This window comes from Uncinocarpus reesii, genomic scaffold, assembly GCF_000003515.1.
Source record: "Uncinocarpus reesii 1704 scaffold_2 genomic scaffold, whole genome shotgun sequence".
Classification (NCBI taxonomy): domain Eukaryota; kingdom Fungi; phylum Ascomycota; class Eurotiomycetes; order Onygenales; family Onygenaceae; genus Uncinocarpus; species Uncinocarpus reesii.
In genome coordinates, this window is record NW_003052499.1 from 1,246,987 (window position 1) to 1,262,574 (window position 15,588).

Sequence of the window (15,588 nt, forward strand, 5' to 3'; positions counted from 1 at the left end):
TTGCTCCTATTTTGGTACTATAATAGTGGATTGGAAGTGCTTTTTGCTTCCTAATGCCCGTCATCAAGACTGTATTCATTGCAACTTAATGGGGCAATTCTCTAGGTGGTTACTCCGTATCTTGCAATAATTAAGCATCACAAAGAATATATCCATAAAACAAAGACAAATAATCCCATCCGCAACCATTACAAACACCACTTCGAACCAATAAGCCTGATACAATACAAACAAAAGTTGCCAACACTAGAAGCCGAATAGAAGATAACTTTGAGATCTAAAAGTTAAATAGATCAGTCGGAATTCCCCAAAGACAATCATATCTCGGAATAATAGTAGCTTAAGGATGATCACATCATGGAAGAGTGCTGCGGCCTCGCATTGGCCTGCTTGCTAGGTGCCTTGCATATCCACAGTGGCCTAACTTGGAGTGGCAATGATTTCAGCATCTTTCCACGATGGTGAGCAGGACGTAGATGGCACCACCAAGCCGGGAGACAAAGGGCCGTTATTGCGCACTTCTCCTGGGGATAGCGGACACATGGCCATTGAAATTGATCCATCGCAAGGAAGAGGTTTAACACCTTTTGGGGCTCCTTGCTTGCTAGGTTTGCTCACACGGAAATTTGATCCGATCTGATTCTGTCGCGGCGCTTTCTTATTTTGTGAGGTCCTTCTTGGCTTGGATGGTCCTTTTTTCTTACGATCAGGTATCTCATTGAGCGAAGAGCGTTTGTTTCCAGAATTCGTCAGCTTTGCAATCGGGGCGGAGTGTATCATTTCCCCTTGGTTTGTAGCTGTGGAGGCCGGGACAACCACGGCTATATTGCTTCCATACTTTTTCCTAAGGCTTTCGGTATCGGGCGCTGGGCATTTGATGGGAGCGTCATCACCGCTATCATCCCACTGTTTCAAGCCCACAAGTCCAGCAACTTCGTCACAATCGCCCTTAACCACAAGATCCCAGCATTGCTCAAAGTCCCTGCCAACAGGCGCTGCATCATGATTTATCCATATGACAATGCCGTCCTTCCTACCCTGAACCACACGGCACATCTCTTTAACAATACGACGGACACCAGGTATTTTCAAACTAGTTCCCACCACCACCAAAGCATCGGGTCTAGCTCGTAAGTCTCTCCTGACAACGGAACCAATGGCTTCCTCGTCAGGATTATGTTCATTGTAAAGCACAATCCTAGGTCTTAATTTTCCGATGCCGCGGCTCCGCTGTCCTGCGCTTATGCGGTGAGAATCTTCTTGACAGCACTTTGGGCAAAGAGGCGGATCTGGTCCCTGGAATAGCTCTGCTTCGAAGTCTGATGTATGTCTACATTTCTGGCAAATCATTTTTTTCAGGCCCCCATGAAGCTGGATGGTCAGTGGCCACGGACCCTTCGTACCCAAAGGCACTTCAGTAGTCAATGGTGGTAAAGACGCGTCGATGCCGTCAATATTTTGTGTATATAGCCGCATCAAGCGGCGTTCTTTTGCAAGTCGAGCAAGCAAGTGGTGAAAAGCCGAGGGCTGCGCGGCCGCCGCCATACCGGACAATGAGCGAACCATTTCGTGAAATGAAGAAGTCATTGTGCTATCTAAATAGACAGATGCGTCGAAGAGTTCTTTTCCGGATGCCTTTAACTTATGGCCTTTTCGTAACGTTTTGAATAATCCGTGTGAAGACCTAAAGTCAGGAACTGGAAACACCGTGTCAGTGTCTTCGACGCGTTTTAGAACTAAATCACGACATAGAGGCGAGAGACATACTACCGGCAGAAACCGAAATGCCAGCTCCAGCCACTACTACGATCTTGCGTTTGTTCTGGATGGCTGAAATAAGCATATTTAGATCATTTGATTGATCTCGACCGGGTGACATGCCCAAGTTGACATGTCTGGAGATTCGAGGCTTCGGTTGCGGCGCTCGCTTTTCCGTTTCATTCCTTTCTGCTGAGTATGTTTCGGATATTGCGGGAGAGGTGCCCTGGAGAGTTTGAGACGAGGGAGGAGATGGGTAAAAGTCCGGCGGGGGACTTGGAGATGCGGGCGGAGAGCTGAGGTCGGATGAGGAATCAGAGAGGTAAGACATTTTCGTACCGACACTTCGCTCGAGTCAATTGCACTCCACGCACAACTCCAGTTTAATAATCATCAGGCAAAGGGAGTTCTTTGAGATTGGCGGCATCAACAAATAGAAATATAAGAGGTGAGATCATCAAGAGCGAGAGCTGTAATGGGGGCTTATTGGCTAGCAGAGATGTTGATTTTTTCCAAAGAGGAAAACCCAAAATTAATGGTTTTGACTCTGGCTTGTTATCAGTTGTGTTGCACTTGTCACTACTCCGTACAGAGGAGGTCGTTGTTGTTAGCTAGTGAGATATGAGGTTCGGACTACCAAAACTCTTATTAACAACAGCCCTGTTGTAACTATGGAGTAACTCCAGTGTGCTCCGTACCTGTCGTTTACTTTGGACTAATAACTAGCTAGTGAACTCACCAATAATTGGTTAGGTAACTTACTAGTCAGCTAGCTAACTACTCCGTGCAGACTACAGGTGGGCGGATTTCAATCTTTCTGGCTTGGTTCTTGTGTGATGAACATGCCATATTCATGTTGTATTATTATCTTTTAATATCATATACAAACTCGAAACTCTTAACAAAAATTTGATTCTATAGCTACTCGACTCTTGCATCTCTTTCAGTTTGTTCTTTGCGATCAGAGTAGCTGCTATGGCTGCACTCTTGGTTCTTGCATAGGCTGAAACACTCATACTCCAAGCTATGGATGGCAGCATCGATGTTGATGATCTTTTCAATGACCCAGCTTCATTAGAACTGGGCCTTGGTGATACTGTGCCAGCCTTGAAAGGATCGCCCCAAATATTTGATGAATTGCGGCTTTCCGGATGTTGCCAGTATGTTTTTTTGCACAACCATTCCGCCAAGATGTCTGAATGCTGGATTTTGACTTGCTAATAGGAGAGTCGCATGGTCTAAAATTGGAGCCATTGCATACATATCCCATGATGGGCTCAAAGTGTTTTTACGAAATATTATTTGCAAGGCAGATGATGGACTATGGTCATTGAACAAGGAGAAGCCATATAATCAGATCCTTGAAGCCCAGGGCGGTCATGTTTTTGTCCACCTTTGCTGGCATGAAACAGGGTCAGAACTTGCTGTTGTGGATTCCTATGGTCGCATATTGACGTTATCAATGTCCTTTGCGCTGAATGCCTACACTATATCACGACCAGCGATCATCGACAATGACGATGATGGGAATCAACCGGTCGGTTTAATGTGGCTCAGTTTGAACCGCGCAGTGAGTGATTCATATGCTCCATGATATATACATATAGGATACCAGAAGTAGGCACTCATATATAGCATTAGGTGCACGCATTTCAAAAAGCGACCAAGACAAATGGCATTTGGGCATATTCACGCTATGCTCGTCGACCTCTAGGTCCTTTCCATCCTTTAAACAAATCCGGCCTAGTTTGTGTGACTCGATGCGGTTTTATGAGGTTTTTATACCAAAATCAGGACCCCAAATGGTCCGAAGCACATGTGGAGCTGCAGAATGTTACATGCTCTGATGATGTCCTAACGCATGCTGCGCTGGCTCCGACTCAAGGTTTGGCTGCCGCCTCATCTATGTACTGAATTATGCTTATCGACTTACCTTACGAAACAGGTGGAGCCATTTTAATAGTGACGTACTCTATGCAAGGCAAACTTTGCGTATATCGCGTTCAAGTCAAATGGGAAACCGCACCTGTTGACCCGGGACAGCAAAAGCAGCCCGGGTTCAGTCCACCACATGCACCTGTTATCCAGATAATACATGTGAAGACCGAGACCCCCAAAACCGTTTTCACAAAACCCATCGACCATAATGTCAACTTTACCTCTATGATCAAACCTATATCTAATCTCACCCATCTTGAGATAATCAATGTATCATCGGATAGCTCAAGTGGAGGCTCTAATGAACCATATATATTAGCAGTGTTTTCTGCTCCTATTCCTACTTTGGAAACGCAGCAGCAACCCAATAGTGCTTCAAGTATCCTCGTTCGCTGGGACCTACGTTCTGCCAGTCAGAGTTTACACGACTCCTTCGACGAAGTACCACCAAGACGACCCACACATCATTTGAAGGTGAGTTCATAATTGCTGAATGGAAGCACAATTTCTTTACTGATGTACTTTCTAGCATAGAACAGAACTTGTTAGGCAAAATGACATGTATTTGGATCAACGCGTACTTTCAATTGATCATTTTGAGGCAGGAAATGTTATAGCTCTGACCTTCGACAACGGAAACATCAAATTTTTTGATGCAAAAACGGTGCTTCCATCCGAGTCGACGGATAATCTTACAGTCATTTCGAATCTGCCTCAAGCAGGGTTCAGCTTCCCTACTATTGGATCAGGTACAAGGATCTATACTGATTTTCATTCCTATTCTTCTGCTAACTCTTATTAGCAACTTGTATTTCTTTTTCGCCCTGTGGATGCCTGGCTGTGACATTGGATGAGAATAGCGCCTTACAGCTTCACGCAATGGAACTTTCACTTGCAACTGAAGACGGATTGTACAGGGATGGTATGAGCATTTCTTATATGCTAAAAAAGAAAAACACATCTAACATTTGTGTTACAGAACAACTCAGTGCTCCAGTGGCCGCTCTTACTTTGGCGTTTGCGAGGGCCTGTAGCAATGACACCAGTAGTGATGACATACTGATGGTTGCGACAAGACAACTCACCACTGGTAATGCATATATCTGGCCTATTTCGTGGGATCCATTATTAATAATCCCTAGGTGCCCGGAACGGGTTTGTCACCGAGATATACCAGGCTCTGTCCATGAATACAGATTTTACCATCGAACAGGATAAACTCATGAATAATCCATATATCCAAAAATGTCTTAGCATGCAAGCTGCCCTTGGGTTCAACGGACAGTTCCAGCCACGGAGCCTTACTGCAGCTCTATCATGGTTTATATTGCAACTGAGGCAAATCTCTATCCTCTTCGCATATTTCCTTCATTTTAACAAGAGTGGCAGTGATTCAGAATGTCACGAACCTGGTATGGTCCCTGAGCATCATGAATTATTTGAGAAATAAAACTGATCTGTTGGGAGACATATTGCGAATGATCTATGGCAACGTGAAATGGGCACTTGATTTGGCAAAATATCTTATTGATGATTTGTTTGAAATAGCTTCAAACGTAGCCAGGGATCCGAGTAATCAGACCAGTAAGTTACAACTTATGACTGTTTCAAGCCATCCCGCTGATATTCTCCGCAAGGCAAAAATTTCGAATCCTTTTCGGTTCTTCTCATCCTCTCCAGCATTCCCCGTTCGTTCCTGAAGTATATTTGCCGTGGACTTCGCGGGATACCGAGTAGTTTTCGTAATGCTCAAAATCTTAGCAGCGAATCGTTTACGATATATTCCAAGACTGTATGTCTCATCGAGGAGTCGCCATTAAAGGTAGACGTGTACGAGAAATTCCTCTTGAGCGTCGATAGCGTTATCAAATATACCTACCAAAACGCGGGGCTTGCGAACACTGATCGAGCAGTTCTAGAACGGGATTTACTCATCAATGCCAGCGTTCCACCCGCATTACATACTGCTGTGTAGACTATCTTGACCAGCACCATGACTCTGATTCGACCGGACGTTGACCTCTTACGCTTGTGTACATGGGGATTATAGCTGGTTAGGGATCGACGATGACAAGCTGACAAGATCGTTTCGACGACGTAATGAAGTCGACATTCTTAAACGGAGCATAATCACCATACCAGAATCAGAGGAAAGGTTGACCCAGCCAAAAAGACGGTGTGTTAGGTGTTGCGCTACTTCAGGAGATGCTGCGTCCCCGAAAACTTTGGCTTCCTTTCGCCTGCTTGTGAAGACCGTTGTATTACGGACGTGTATTTGCGGAGGAATGTGGATGGTGGAAAATCCGGATAGCCTACATGGCGGACTGGTATCCGGGTGGAAACACCCTGGTTGAATTTTTTGAATTTCGGTTGTAGGCATACTACAAAAGCACTACATTCTCTAACCCATGGTTGGTCTATCATTGCATTAGCAAAAAGGGTTGGCAATTGGATTAGATATAGTATGCTTATCGCTATACGTCGAAGTTTTAAAATTTAATACTCAGGACATCCGGAAGGTAAAATACAAAGCTGAGAAGTGGTTGTGGTTTGTCAACTGCTTCGTAGGAACTCCCCAATAGGCTCTAACTAAACGGACGACTGAGCCATCCCAATTGCATCCCTATGCTTGCCATACTATTGGCAAAATGTTGATGGCGAGGCCAGGAATGAAAGGGTGGAAAAGGCAGCCTTTGATCAGTGAGAGATGGTGCTCCAGAGCGGCAAACAACCCATGTCAACTAGTGTTTTCCCATTGAATCGGATGGCTCAAGGAACAGCGAGTGTATAATGGCAGATAATAGTCATTCGGAAGGGTTTTCATTGCTGTTGCCAAGTGCATTGCCCTAAATACATGCCGCAACAGAGATCATGATAATAAAGAAGCCGTGAAACAAATGCTGCTTAACTGTCTCGAATTTAAGCCTGAATATCGATCTAATCAGTTATCATTCTAGAAGATTGAGCCGCATAGCTTTACCTTGACAGCATATTTGCGCTGAGGGAAATGCATTTGTTTCTTCCGTTGCCTCTCTGTGATAAGCGAAGCTTCATGCTTCGTGAGACGTCTGCGAATAGCGCGGGTTTGCTTTGGTCGGAGGTCAAGAGGGAGATAATTCTTCTTCTTATAAAAGAGGCGGAGTTGGGCGCGTTGGTTGGCATTAATGACAGTGAGGACTCGCGCGATCGCCTTGCGAAGATCGTGACTATAATTCCCAAGGATTTGGTTCCATCAGCTCACTAATCTTTTAAGAGCACAATTCAAAATCTGCTCGGTATAGGCCCTTTTGACGCACATTCTGGTAAGTTTTGAGGCAGCACCGCCAGCAATCTTTTGAACTCGGAGCTGACCTAATTCGGTCTTTAATTCATCAAGCTGCTTCACGAGTTCATCTTTGCTCTTGCCCCAGAGCTGGCCGGTCTTCACTTTCGCGGTCGACTGTAGAATAGATCAGCAATACGTAGCAATCAGAGCGATTCCTCACGTACCATAGCGGACAGAGATTGTTGATTGTCGTGTGGTTGTCGACGTGAAGTGATCTGGCGTTGCAATCTCTTGTGTGGGACTAGGGTTTTCGGCCTTTGGTGGATAGGTAACTAGGCGAGAGGTTTCACGTGACTAGCCTAGGTCCCCTTCTCGGAGCCGGACCCGCTTGATCCTCCTGCATCATGCATGACGACCCATGAATTCTCACGAACCGAAAAGCCATACACGCCTTGACGTCGTAAAATGTGTGGGTTGAACCCACGTACGATGCTGCTACAATCGTCCACGCTCAACGCACGCTCCTGTTTCGCTACAGGGTAACATCGGCAACAATGGCTGCAATGGGCAGCGGATGGGCGCAGCTCCGCCAGCAAACTCGATCTCTTGAAACCCAGGTACATTCTCTTTAAAGCAACTGCTTTTCCGTGGTTACTGACAGCCTAGACTGAGTCTTTATTCCATGTCTATGCCCAATATACCTCCGTGCCTCAACTTCCTGCTCAGAGCTCAGAAGAGGAACAACGTATCGAAAGGCAGCTCAGAGATCTACTTGAACGTGTGCGGCTGATCCTTGAGTGAAGCATCAAACACATGTCGCTAATTAGCATTCATAGCGAGACGCCCTAATTTCTCAACTTGCACGACTTTTAGATTCGGAAACTGGTTTGACCGCTTCCGCGTTGAAACAAAACAATCTTTCCCGACATCGAGCGATCCTTCGCGATCATCAACAAGAACTTAGACGTCTCACGCTATCCATATCTGAGACTCGCGCCCGGGTAAACTTACTTTCCAATATCCGCTCAGATATTGACGCTTATCGATCGTCTGATCCGGCCGAGGTAGAAGCTGATTACATGTTGGAAGAAAGATCTAGGCTTGACAACAGCCACAATATGATGGATAGTGTCCTCAGTCAGGCGTATGCCGTCAACAATGACTTTATCTTGCAGAGAGAAACATTGGCCAATATAAACCGCAGAATTATGAGTGCAGCTAGCCAGATACCAGGTGTGAGTTCGCTCTTGAATAAAATTGGAGCCAAAAGAAGAAGAGATGGGCTTATTCTTGGCATTTTTATCGGAGTATGTTTCCTACTTTTGTTATATTTTCGTTGAAATAAATTGATATCCGTTCCGGCAAGTAGTTTTGATAGTGATGGTAGAACTAGCGGAATTGCATTTTAAGCATGAAGTAGTTGCCTCAGAACGCCCAGACAGCAGGATATGTTTTGATATTACTGTCGGAGGTGCTAAAGAGGTGGCCTAAGCATGGGAATTTGGGTTTGAAAGTCACTTAAGAAATAGAATATTAGACTCTGGCAGTCGACTGTATCAATGCAACTTCAAGTTGTAATGCTGTTTTGTTGGTGTTCCTCAACCAACCTTTTCAGCCCAGCATTCAGAGACTCAATCTCAGTCGGGGCGGCAATACTACTTCCAGCCCATCTAATCCGGCATGCTTGGTCCAAGAGATACACATATCCCACCTTGCTATTCATAACACCAATCTGCTCCCTTAAATGGTCCGTGAACCCTTTTGTTACAAGGAAATATCTCCTATGTTTTGCTTCTGGAAGTTTCCGCCGTAAATTTGCCATGAAGCTTTGCACAAGAAGCGCTTTAAGCCAATTATCCTCAACGTTCACCGCTACTTCTTGTGCGACACCATTTGACTCCTGCAGTATGTGATGTAGCCTTGGGTTTTGCTTCTCGCCAATGAATGAAGCGGTCTGACGTTCCGCCCAGAGACTTGAAAATATACTGACCACGGAAATCTTCCCTTGAAGCACCGGGGTTGTATTTTGCATTGGACTTAATCGATCCAGGGTTCGCCCGAAAAGATTTGGAAAGTAAAGGGCTTTATCGCGTCTGAAATTCCGGGAATTCGATAGGAAGGTTTTCCCTTTGTGGTGTCGCATTCTAACCCAATCGCGGAAATATGGCTTCGAAAATTCTTTGGAGCTATACGAATTAAAAATAACAAGTCAGGCCACCCATAGTTCAAATTGGATAATTGAAGCGCAGGGAGTTAACGCACAGTTGGACACGGCGCTCCATGTGCTTTTCGCGGTTGATAAAGTCATTTGTTCGCTGGCCAAGTGTTCGAGTATCATTTCCCGTGTTTTGGCCAATCTCGGGGGGGTAGGGTAGCCCAAGCGGCCGGCTAAGTGGTTGAGGAGTGAACTCATCTAATTGTGACGTTGATGCGCTTCCGCTCGTCTTTTGCCTTTGAAAAGTGGAAGAGATATAACGAGCGGTCTGGCGCTGGTTGAGGCTTTGGCAAGATAAGCAAAGGCTGTGTGAAATCGGCCGGTCGAAAAATTGGAGAATATTGAAATATTTCCTCATGACTGCTGCGAAAAAGTATTTGGGCTGAGGCTCCAAGATTGCTTTCTCCAAAGAAAGCTCAAATCTTTTTCCTCATGCTCCGTGAGTCCGTACGGAGTACTTTCAGAATGCTTCACAGTTCAAGTCAGTTAACTAGTTAACTTAACTAACAAACTAACTAGTTAATAGCTTGGCGCCTGAAGTCTGGGCAAATGAGATGTGATTTACAGAAACAAACTAAGAATTCCTTCTCTGTCCAGACTCAGAGTAACATTAATAAGGACGGGGTCCAGAATTGTCATGTGATGCGTTATGGAGTGCTTGTACAGACAGGCCAAAATGATATCAACTCAGAAACAGTTAATTTCCAACCCAATGCCCTGGCCTTTTTGTGACCTACAAAAATGATGGAAGCAATGATTGTGATGCAGTGAATCCAACTCCTCAAGACCAACAGTCGACAGCTTCATTAACTAGTTACCAGATCTCTGTCACACCTATGAACAAACCCTTTTTTGTTTTGCAAAATTCCCCATTCTACCCTTCGCAACTGTTGCGACACCCAGCTGATGTGTACAAATGCTGACATCAAAACACCACATGAATTGGAGTTTAGTGTGGTACCTATAGACCCAATAGTTGAAGAAGATGGTGATGGCATGGCCTTTTCTTCTGCCATGTTCAGTGCAGAAGCAGAGAGGATTCTTGAAAATGCCAAAGAAAGACTAACTGTTTGTCAACCATTTGTTAACATCTTAGTCAATTGGGGGCTGGTACTAATAAATTCCTATCACTTGTAGCACATGGAAGGAAATCTCTCCAAAGCCCGAAAGTCTATTGGCCTCTGCCTGTCTGCAACATCAACAACTGCCAATGCGACAAAAGCAAACTGTTATCCCAAGGCAACATTAGAAGTTGGGCGCCGCGCGCATTCAAGTCTCGCCGGCACTCTGCTGCACCGACAATTCTCTGATGATTTTAACAACAGCAATTTGCGGGACGTGCAGGAATCAAACAACTCGTCCAACTACTCTGGATCTCCAGGGCGACCCCCGGAAACGGAGGTCAAGCACTACAGACCTTTCAGTGCCCTCGCCTCCGCCAGCGGTTGTACCACGGAGACGGTCAGGACAGGCCCATCGGATTGGGGTGATCTAAATCGTGACCATGAACGTTCCCACCGCTTCTCAACATCCCTACATCACCCTCATTTGTCAGCTCTTACGACGAAGGACTGTCGCGAGCCATTTTCTGCTCGTTCGCAACCAATAACGCTTACGAGCAAGGCTCGATTGGCGGACCGAGGCGAGAGGTTGGCTTTTCTAGAAGACTTCAATAATCCTTATGCCTCGAATCCGCCTTCTCGCAGCCAATCTCAATTCGAAATACGCGGCCTGCAGGATCAGATGCACGGTCTGAGAACAAAATTATCCACCTTGAAAGATAAAACTCTTGAAGACCAGACAAGGAGGCATAGTCTGCAGAACTTCGCGGAATCTGGATGCTATTTCGCCACTCCCGGATCACCCCAAGAATTTTCAGAACAGCCAACCGGCGGTGAGGTTGCCAGGTGCAATGCAGGAACAGATCATGAGCAAGAAGATCCAGCGCTTCTGCATGTATCGGAAAAAAACAAAAATTGCCAGCCAGAAAGCGCCTATGATGACGCTCTATCACCGGACGAATTCCAGCAAGTTGATCCAGACGATTTCGCCGGAACAATCTCACCTAGAAGTTGGGTTTATACAAAGAAAACAGAGAAAGTCAGAGAACTTGTACCTATTCTGCCGGTAGTTGAAACGCTTCCCCATGAAGATCGTGTGGATGCCTTTGATTATGAGCGATTTATCCTTCACAGTGCCCTTGGCAACTATGACGGGTCTAAATCCTGCCGCCAAAGCTATAGCTCAACTGAATCTAGGGAAACCACAAAACCTCATCCTCATGACAGTGACTACCCAGACTATGAAACGGCAAAATACTATTCCAGCAGTAACAGTTCTAGCCCCGTATCAACAATGGTTACTACACTTGGAACATCAACTGAAGGGAGTGATCCCGATGACTCTGAACAACACAGGAGTGATGACATCAGCCCTCCACCGTATTGGAAGTGGGAAAACACTGACTTTAAAATGATAGAAGAAGGTAAGATTGTCGCATCGCAATTGATAATTTGGTGATTTCTAAACAGCCGTTTAGACATGCCTCCTCGCACACGACTTTCATCTATCACATGCAACCGTTCTCCATTCCCGGATCTTGAGAAACACTCTGAAACCGACACCCGTACTGAAATTAATTCAGCCTCTGCCGATATTTCCAAAACCAACAACCCTCGTTCAACGGCACCTGCCGCTGATGGCACCTTTTTTCTACTTAAATCTCTTTTGGAACATACTGCCGATAGACCCAATTGCGAAATCCAGAACATGCTTTTCCACGAAGATGCCAAACTAATGCGGCTCGTTTTTCATTCTCTTGGTCGTGTTGGCCTTCAATTAGGTAGTGCTTCGGCTGCTAGTAAAGCACATTGTGATGAGGCAACCGCTAGTCTACTAAGGAATCGACTAGATACTGCACTCCGTGTTTTGGAGGGCGAACTTGATATTTAATTCGTTAATCTCGAATCTCAGCGCTTTCCTTTTTCTTTTATTCATTCTGGCCGCCCTAGCAATTCAACTCTCTATGTCAAATTCTGGATCGAGTGGAATCGTCGTGTAATGGAGCCTGTTGGTATCCTCCGCGAAACGACGTTGGGCAATACTCGACGAACCTCAAAATCTCCATGTTAATTATAAGTTATGAACCTTGGCCATAAGTAATAAGGTTCTCTATCAACGTGAACACAAGTGAAGAGGTATTCCCCATGAGCGAAAATAATTCGATATTACCATCAGTTACAGTATGGCAATTGCGACACCATTTACCTTGAAACGCTTAAATGTATGATAAGTACGGCATCTTTGTCTGAAACAACTGGAAAGGTGGTGATTTGATCTTGGCTTAAACAGTGTTGTTGGCACTTAAAACCAACGTTGAACAGTACTTTAGATCGAGAGACCGCCAATCACTCAAATCTAATCCGGCCGTTTGGCGTGACAGTAAAAGTGAGTCTAGTGAAGGTGTTAGACTTGACAGAAGTCGCACACAAAATTAGAACTTACGGGTTATCCCAATAGCCTCAAACCATCGACTTACACAAGTTTCGTTATCATCACTCGCTTTCAATAGCCCGGTGTCAGGTTGGATGCGAAAAGCCGGCGCTAAGGACCTCATTTTCAAATGTGTTGCCACAATGCCTGAAAATCTATCTCCCTGGGCTGCAAGCTCGGATGGGGAACGTTCGAGAGGCCACTATAGCAAACATAACACCACACTGTTAATCAAAAAGTAGAGGGACTTCATATGAAATAAATTTGCAATGGACAACAAACCTTATTAGAATATTCCCCATGCTCCCAGCTATAGAATAGCCAAGACATTCGTTCAACACAGTTCAGAAGAATAACAGAGGCTAAAAAGGTCTGAAAATTACCATCTCTTTGCTTCTGAAGCAAGCGTTGCTCAATTCGATTTAGGACAGCTTTACTAGTTTTCGCAGCACGTTTCTCAACTGCTGCTTTCAGTTGACCGCAGATGAGTGCATATGATTCAAATTCGCCGCCTTCACCGATTGAAATGCGCCATCCATTTGAACTTGAAGTTAGAGAATGTAGGCTTGCAGGTGGTAAGGTTGGATTGAGAAACAATTTCCAGGGCAATAAAGGTCCAACAAGGATGGATGTAGCAACCCATAGATCAAGAACCCCTGTTAGCAATTCATCCTAAGCTCAAGTCAGTATTTGTCAGGTGTAATATGGTGCGAATTTACTTATTTTGATCCAAATCGGTGAAGAAAAGAAACGGTTTGAGCTTACCTGGTTAGTTTTGGCAAGATCAGCTGCCAGTAACAATGTCTCTTTAACAAACACACACTTTTCATTTTCATAGAACCGGTTGGACATCCTTTTCATATAATCATCCAGTTTTTCACTCAACTCTTCCGTCTCTCCATCCAGGATATGGATATCTTGATGATGTAACCCTAGTTCTGCATCATGCACAGTGATGGGCAGCTGTGAATCCAGGTTAGGCAGAGTTTGCTTTTGTGTAGATAATGTTCCGAAAGTCACAAAGTATGATGGATTGGCCTCAAAATGGGATGCTTCAATGCGGCCAGTGGAGAGCTCAAACTGTGCCTGGCTCTTGATATCGTTGATAGCATGGTATACAAGAATTGAATGGAGAGCTATACTTGATTAGCATTCATCCATGAGTATTATGTTAAGTTGTGAGGAACCTACAGACGGAATAAGCCTCTAGGCGTGTCATAAGCCGGGTTCTGACACAACATTCCATCCAGACTCGCGGATTTTGAAGGCTTGTACACTGGGAACATGGTGTACCGGGAGAGCACTGTACAAACATCTAAGCTATGATGGACAGAACCCAAATATCGAATCCTTACCGTTTTCTTCAGCATTCGGCACCGAAGGCAAGCGCCCATTTTCCGAACCAACTGAACTTCTTTACGACGTTCTTCGGAAAACGCAGACCTCGATTTGAATTTGGCGACTCGACGGAGCTCCGCAGGAACAGGTTCCCCCCCATGATCTTGCGCAGTTCCATTAATAGCAATAGGTCGGGGGTAAACCATGGTGTCTGGGTTAAGTAATTCGGGGTTGAATTCAGTTATATTTGGCTTGAGTAATAAAAAAGAAAAAGTTAGCAACAAACCATTAGCAACTGGTATAGAACTGATATCCTGCAAAATCATGACACCATGGGAGGGATTTACATCAGAGCCTAGATGCCCAATCGCATCCTCCGAAACAATTTCATTTGCCGACGCGGCGATGAGTGAAAGTTGTGAAGAGTTGCGGAGATCCGGAAGGGAGTCTGTGGCAAGTTGCAAGGATGAGGATGCCCGAATTGATAGCGAAGGTTCCGGCTGGCTCGATAAAACTTGGGATGCTCGATCTGGAGACGGTGCCGTAAACTGTTCGTTGAGGTCTAGCACGAAAGTCGTTCAGAGTTAACCAACAAAAACTGCGAAGGGATTGCCAGGGATATATTCTTACCAATAGCCGTAGAGCTTGAGGCTTCCAGCGTGGGATCCACAACTATTTGCTTCTGGTTTTGGGGGATTGTCTGTATGTGCTCGGTTCCATTAGTCGCACCAACTCTCCTAGAAGCTTCCGCTAAGACGTTCAGGCCATTAAGTCCGCGAACACTACCAAAATTCGCAGCTCGGGCATTGTAAGGAGAGTTCTCGACTCGAAGCGCATCACTCCGGTTATGCCCATGGTATTTTTTTAGATCAGTTCCACTGGCAGATAATCCGCGTAGGAGATGAAGCACTCGCTGCTTATCGGGCACGGAAATGGCTTGACAGGTTTTGGTCAAGTGACCTAACAAGCTATCCGGCCTTCCCTTCGGAAAATTCTCTCCGCACAGCTTGCATGTATGCTCATAACGATTGCTGGAGTCTGGTAGCTTATTTCCTCGATGGAAGAATTCGGAAACTATGGCGTTGGGCCTTCTACCCATTCCAAGTTAAAGATAGATCTTTGTCTGGGAATCCGAGGAGGAAGAGTATGAATGTTCAGGGCCCGAAAATACTCTTGAGCTTCGCTCCGAGTGTGTACTGTTGCTTGTTGCGTTCACGGAACACCGATATTTGCAAGAAATACCATGCGCTAAACGTGGTATGATGTCCCGCGAGGCAAGACAACGTCCTGCGATTAGATATAGGAACGGGGAAGCTAGAAAATAACTCTTCAATTTGAAAGCATCAAGAGGTTTGGCTCCTTCCTGGCAAAAAGCTGATGAAGTTGCTCCTAAAAGAGCGGTGTCCTCAACGGAAAGCCTGATTGGCTGCCGAGCCACTGTGGCGGAACGTGTCACGCTCACAGGTAACTTCCCCATATGAGACCCAAAACTTGCATACTATGGGATCCATATATATGTTAGAGTACGCGATATCAGAATGCTAGCTCGTGGTATTCGAGCTTGACTGTGCATTTATTACTA

The 15,588-nt window shown here is 45.3% G+C and overlaps 6 protein-coding genes across 6 annotated transcripts; 2 read left to right on the top strand and 4 right to left on the bottom strand.

Moving 5' to 3' along the window:
• Positions 1-420: 420 nt before the first annotated feature.
• UREG_03407 (hst4p protein) lies at positions 421-2,089 on the bottom strand (the record flags this gene model as incomplete). The annotated part of the gene is made up of 3 exons (XM_002543844.1): positions 421-1,319; positions 1,404-1,736; positions 1,768-2,089. The coding sequence occupies 3 exons, from the start codon at positions 2,087-2,089 to the stop codon at positions 421-423; spliced, it is 1,554 nt and encodes a 517-aa protein (XP_002543890.1).
• Positions 2,090-3,675: 1,586 nt separating this feature from the next.
• On the top strand, positions 3,676-5,146 carry UREG_03408 (uncharacterized protein; the record flags this gene model as incomplete). Its single annotated transcript, XM_002543845.1, has 4 exons — positions 3,676-4,170; positions 4,226-4,445; positions 4,499-4,618; positions 4,839-5,146. The coding sequence occupies 4 exons, from the start codon at positions 3,676-3,678 to the stop codon at positions 5,144-5,146; spliced, it is 1,143 nt and encodes a 380-aa protein (XP_002543891.1).
• A 1,782-nt stretch (positions 5,147-6,928) lies between these two features.
• On the bottom strand, positions 6,929-7,188 carry UREG_03409 (60S ribosomal protein L35; the record flags this gene model as incomplete). Its single annotated transcript, XM_002543846.1, has 2 exons — positions 6,929-7,135; positions 7,186-7,188. 2 exons carry the CDS (start codon positions 7,186-7,188, stop codon positions 6,929-6,931), a joined length of 210 nt encoding a protein of 69 aa, XP_002543892.1.
• Positions 7,189-8,528: 1,340 nt separating this feature from the next.
• UREG_03410 (uncharacterized protein) lies at positions 8,529-9,534 on the bottom strand (the record flags this gene model as incomplete). Its single annotated transcript, XM_002543847.1, has 2 exons — positions 8,529-9,147; positions 9,224-9,534. The coding sequence occupies 2 exons, from the start codon at positions 9,532-9,534 to the stop codon at positions 8,529-8,531; spliced, it is 930 nt and encodes a 309-aa protein (XP_002543893.1).
• A 638-nt stretch (positions 9,535-10,172) lies between these two features.
• On the top strand, positions 10,173-12,128 carry UREG_03411 (uncharacterized protein; the record flags this gene model as incomplete). The annotated part of the gene is made up of 3 exons (XM_002543848.1): positions 10,173-10,244; positions 10,314-11,661; positions 11,716-12,128. 3 exons carry the CDS (start codon positions 10,173-10,175, stop codon positions 12,126-12,128), a joined length of 1,833 nt encoding a protein of 610 aa, XP_002543894.1.
• Positions 12,129-12,917: 789 nt separating this feature from the next.
• UREG_03412 (uncharacterized protein) lies at positions 12,918-14,212 on the bottom strand (the record flags this gene model as incomplete). Its single annotated transcript, XM_002543849.1, has 3 exons — positions 12,918-13,340; positions 13,434-13,804; positions 13,864-14,212. The coding sequence occupies 3 exons, from the start codon at positions 14,210-14,212 to the stop codon at positions 12,918-12,920; spliced, it is 1,143 nt and encodes a 380-aa protein (XP_002543895.1).
• Between the last annotated feature and the right edge of the window lie 1,376 nt (positions 14,213-15,588).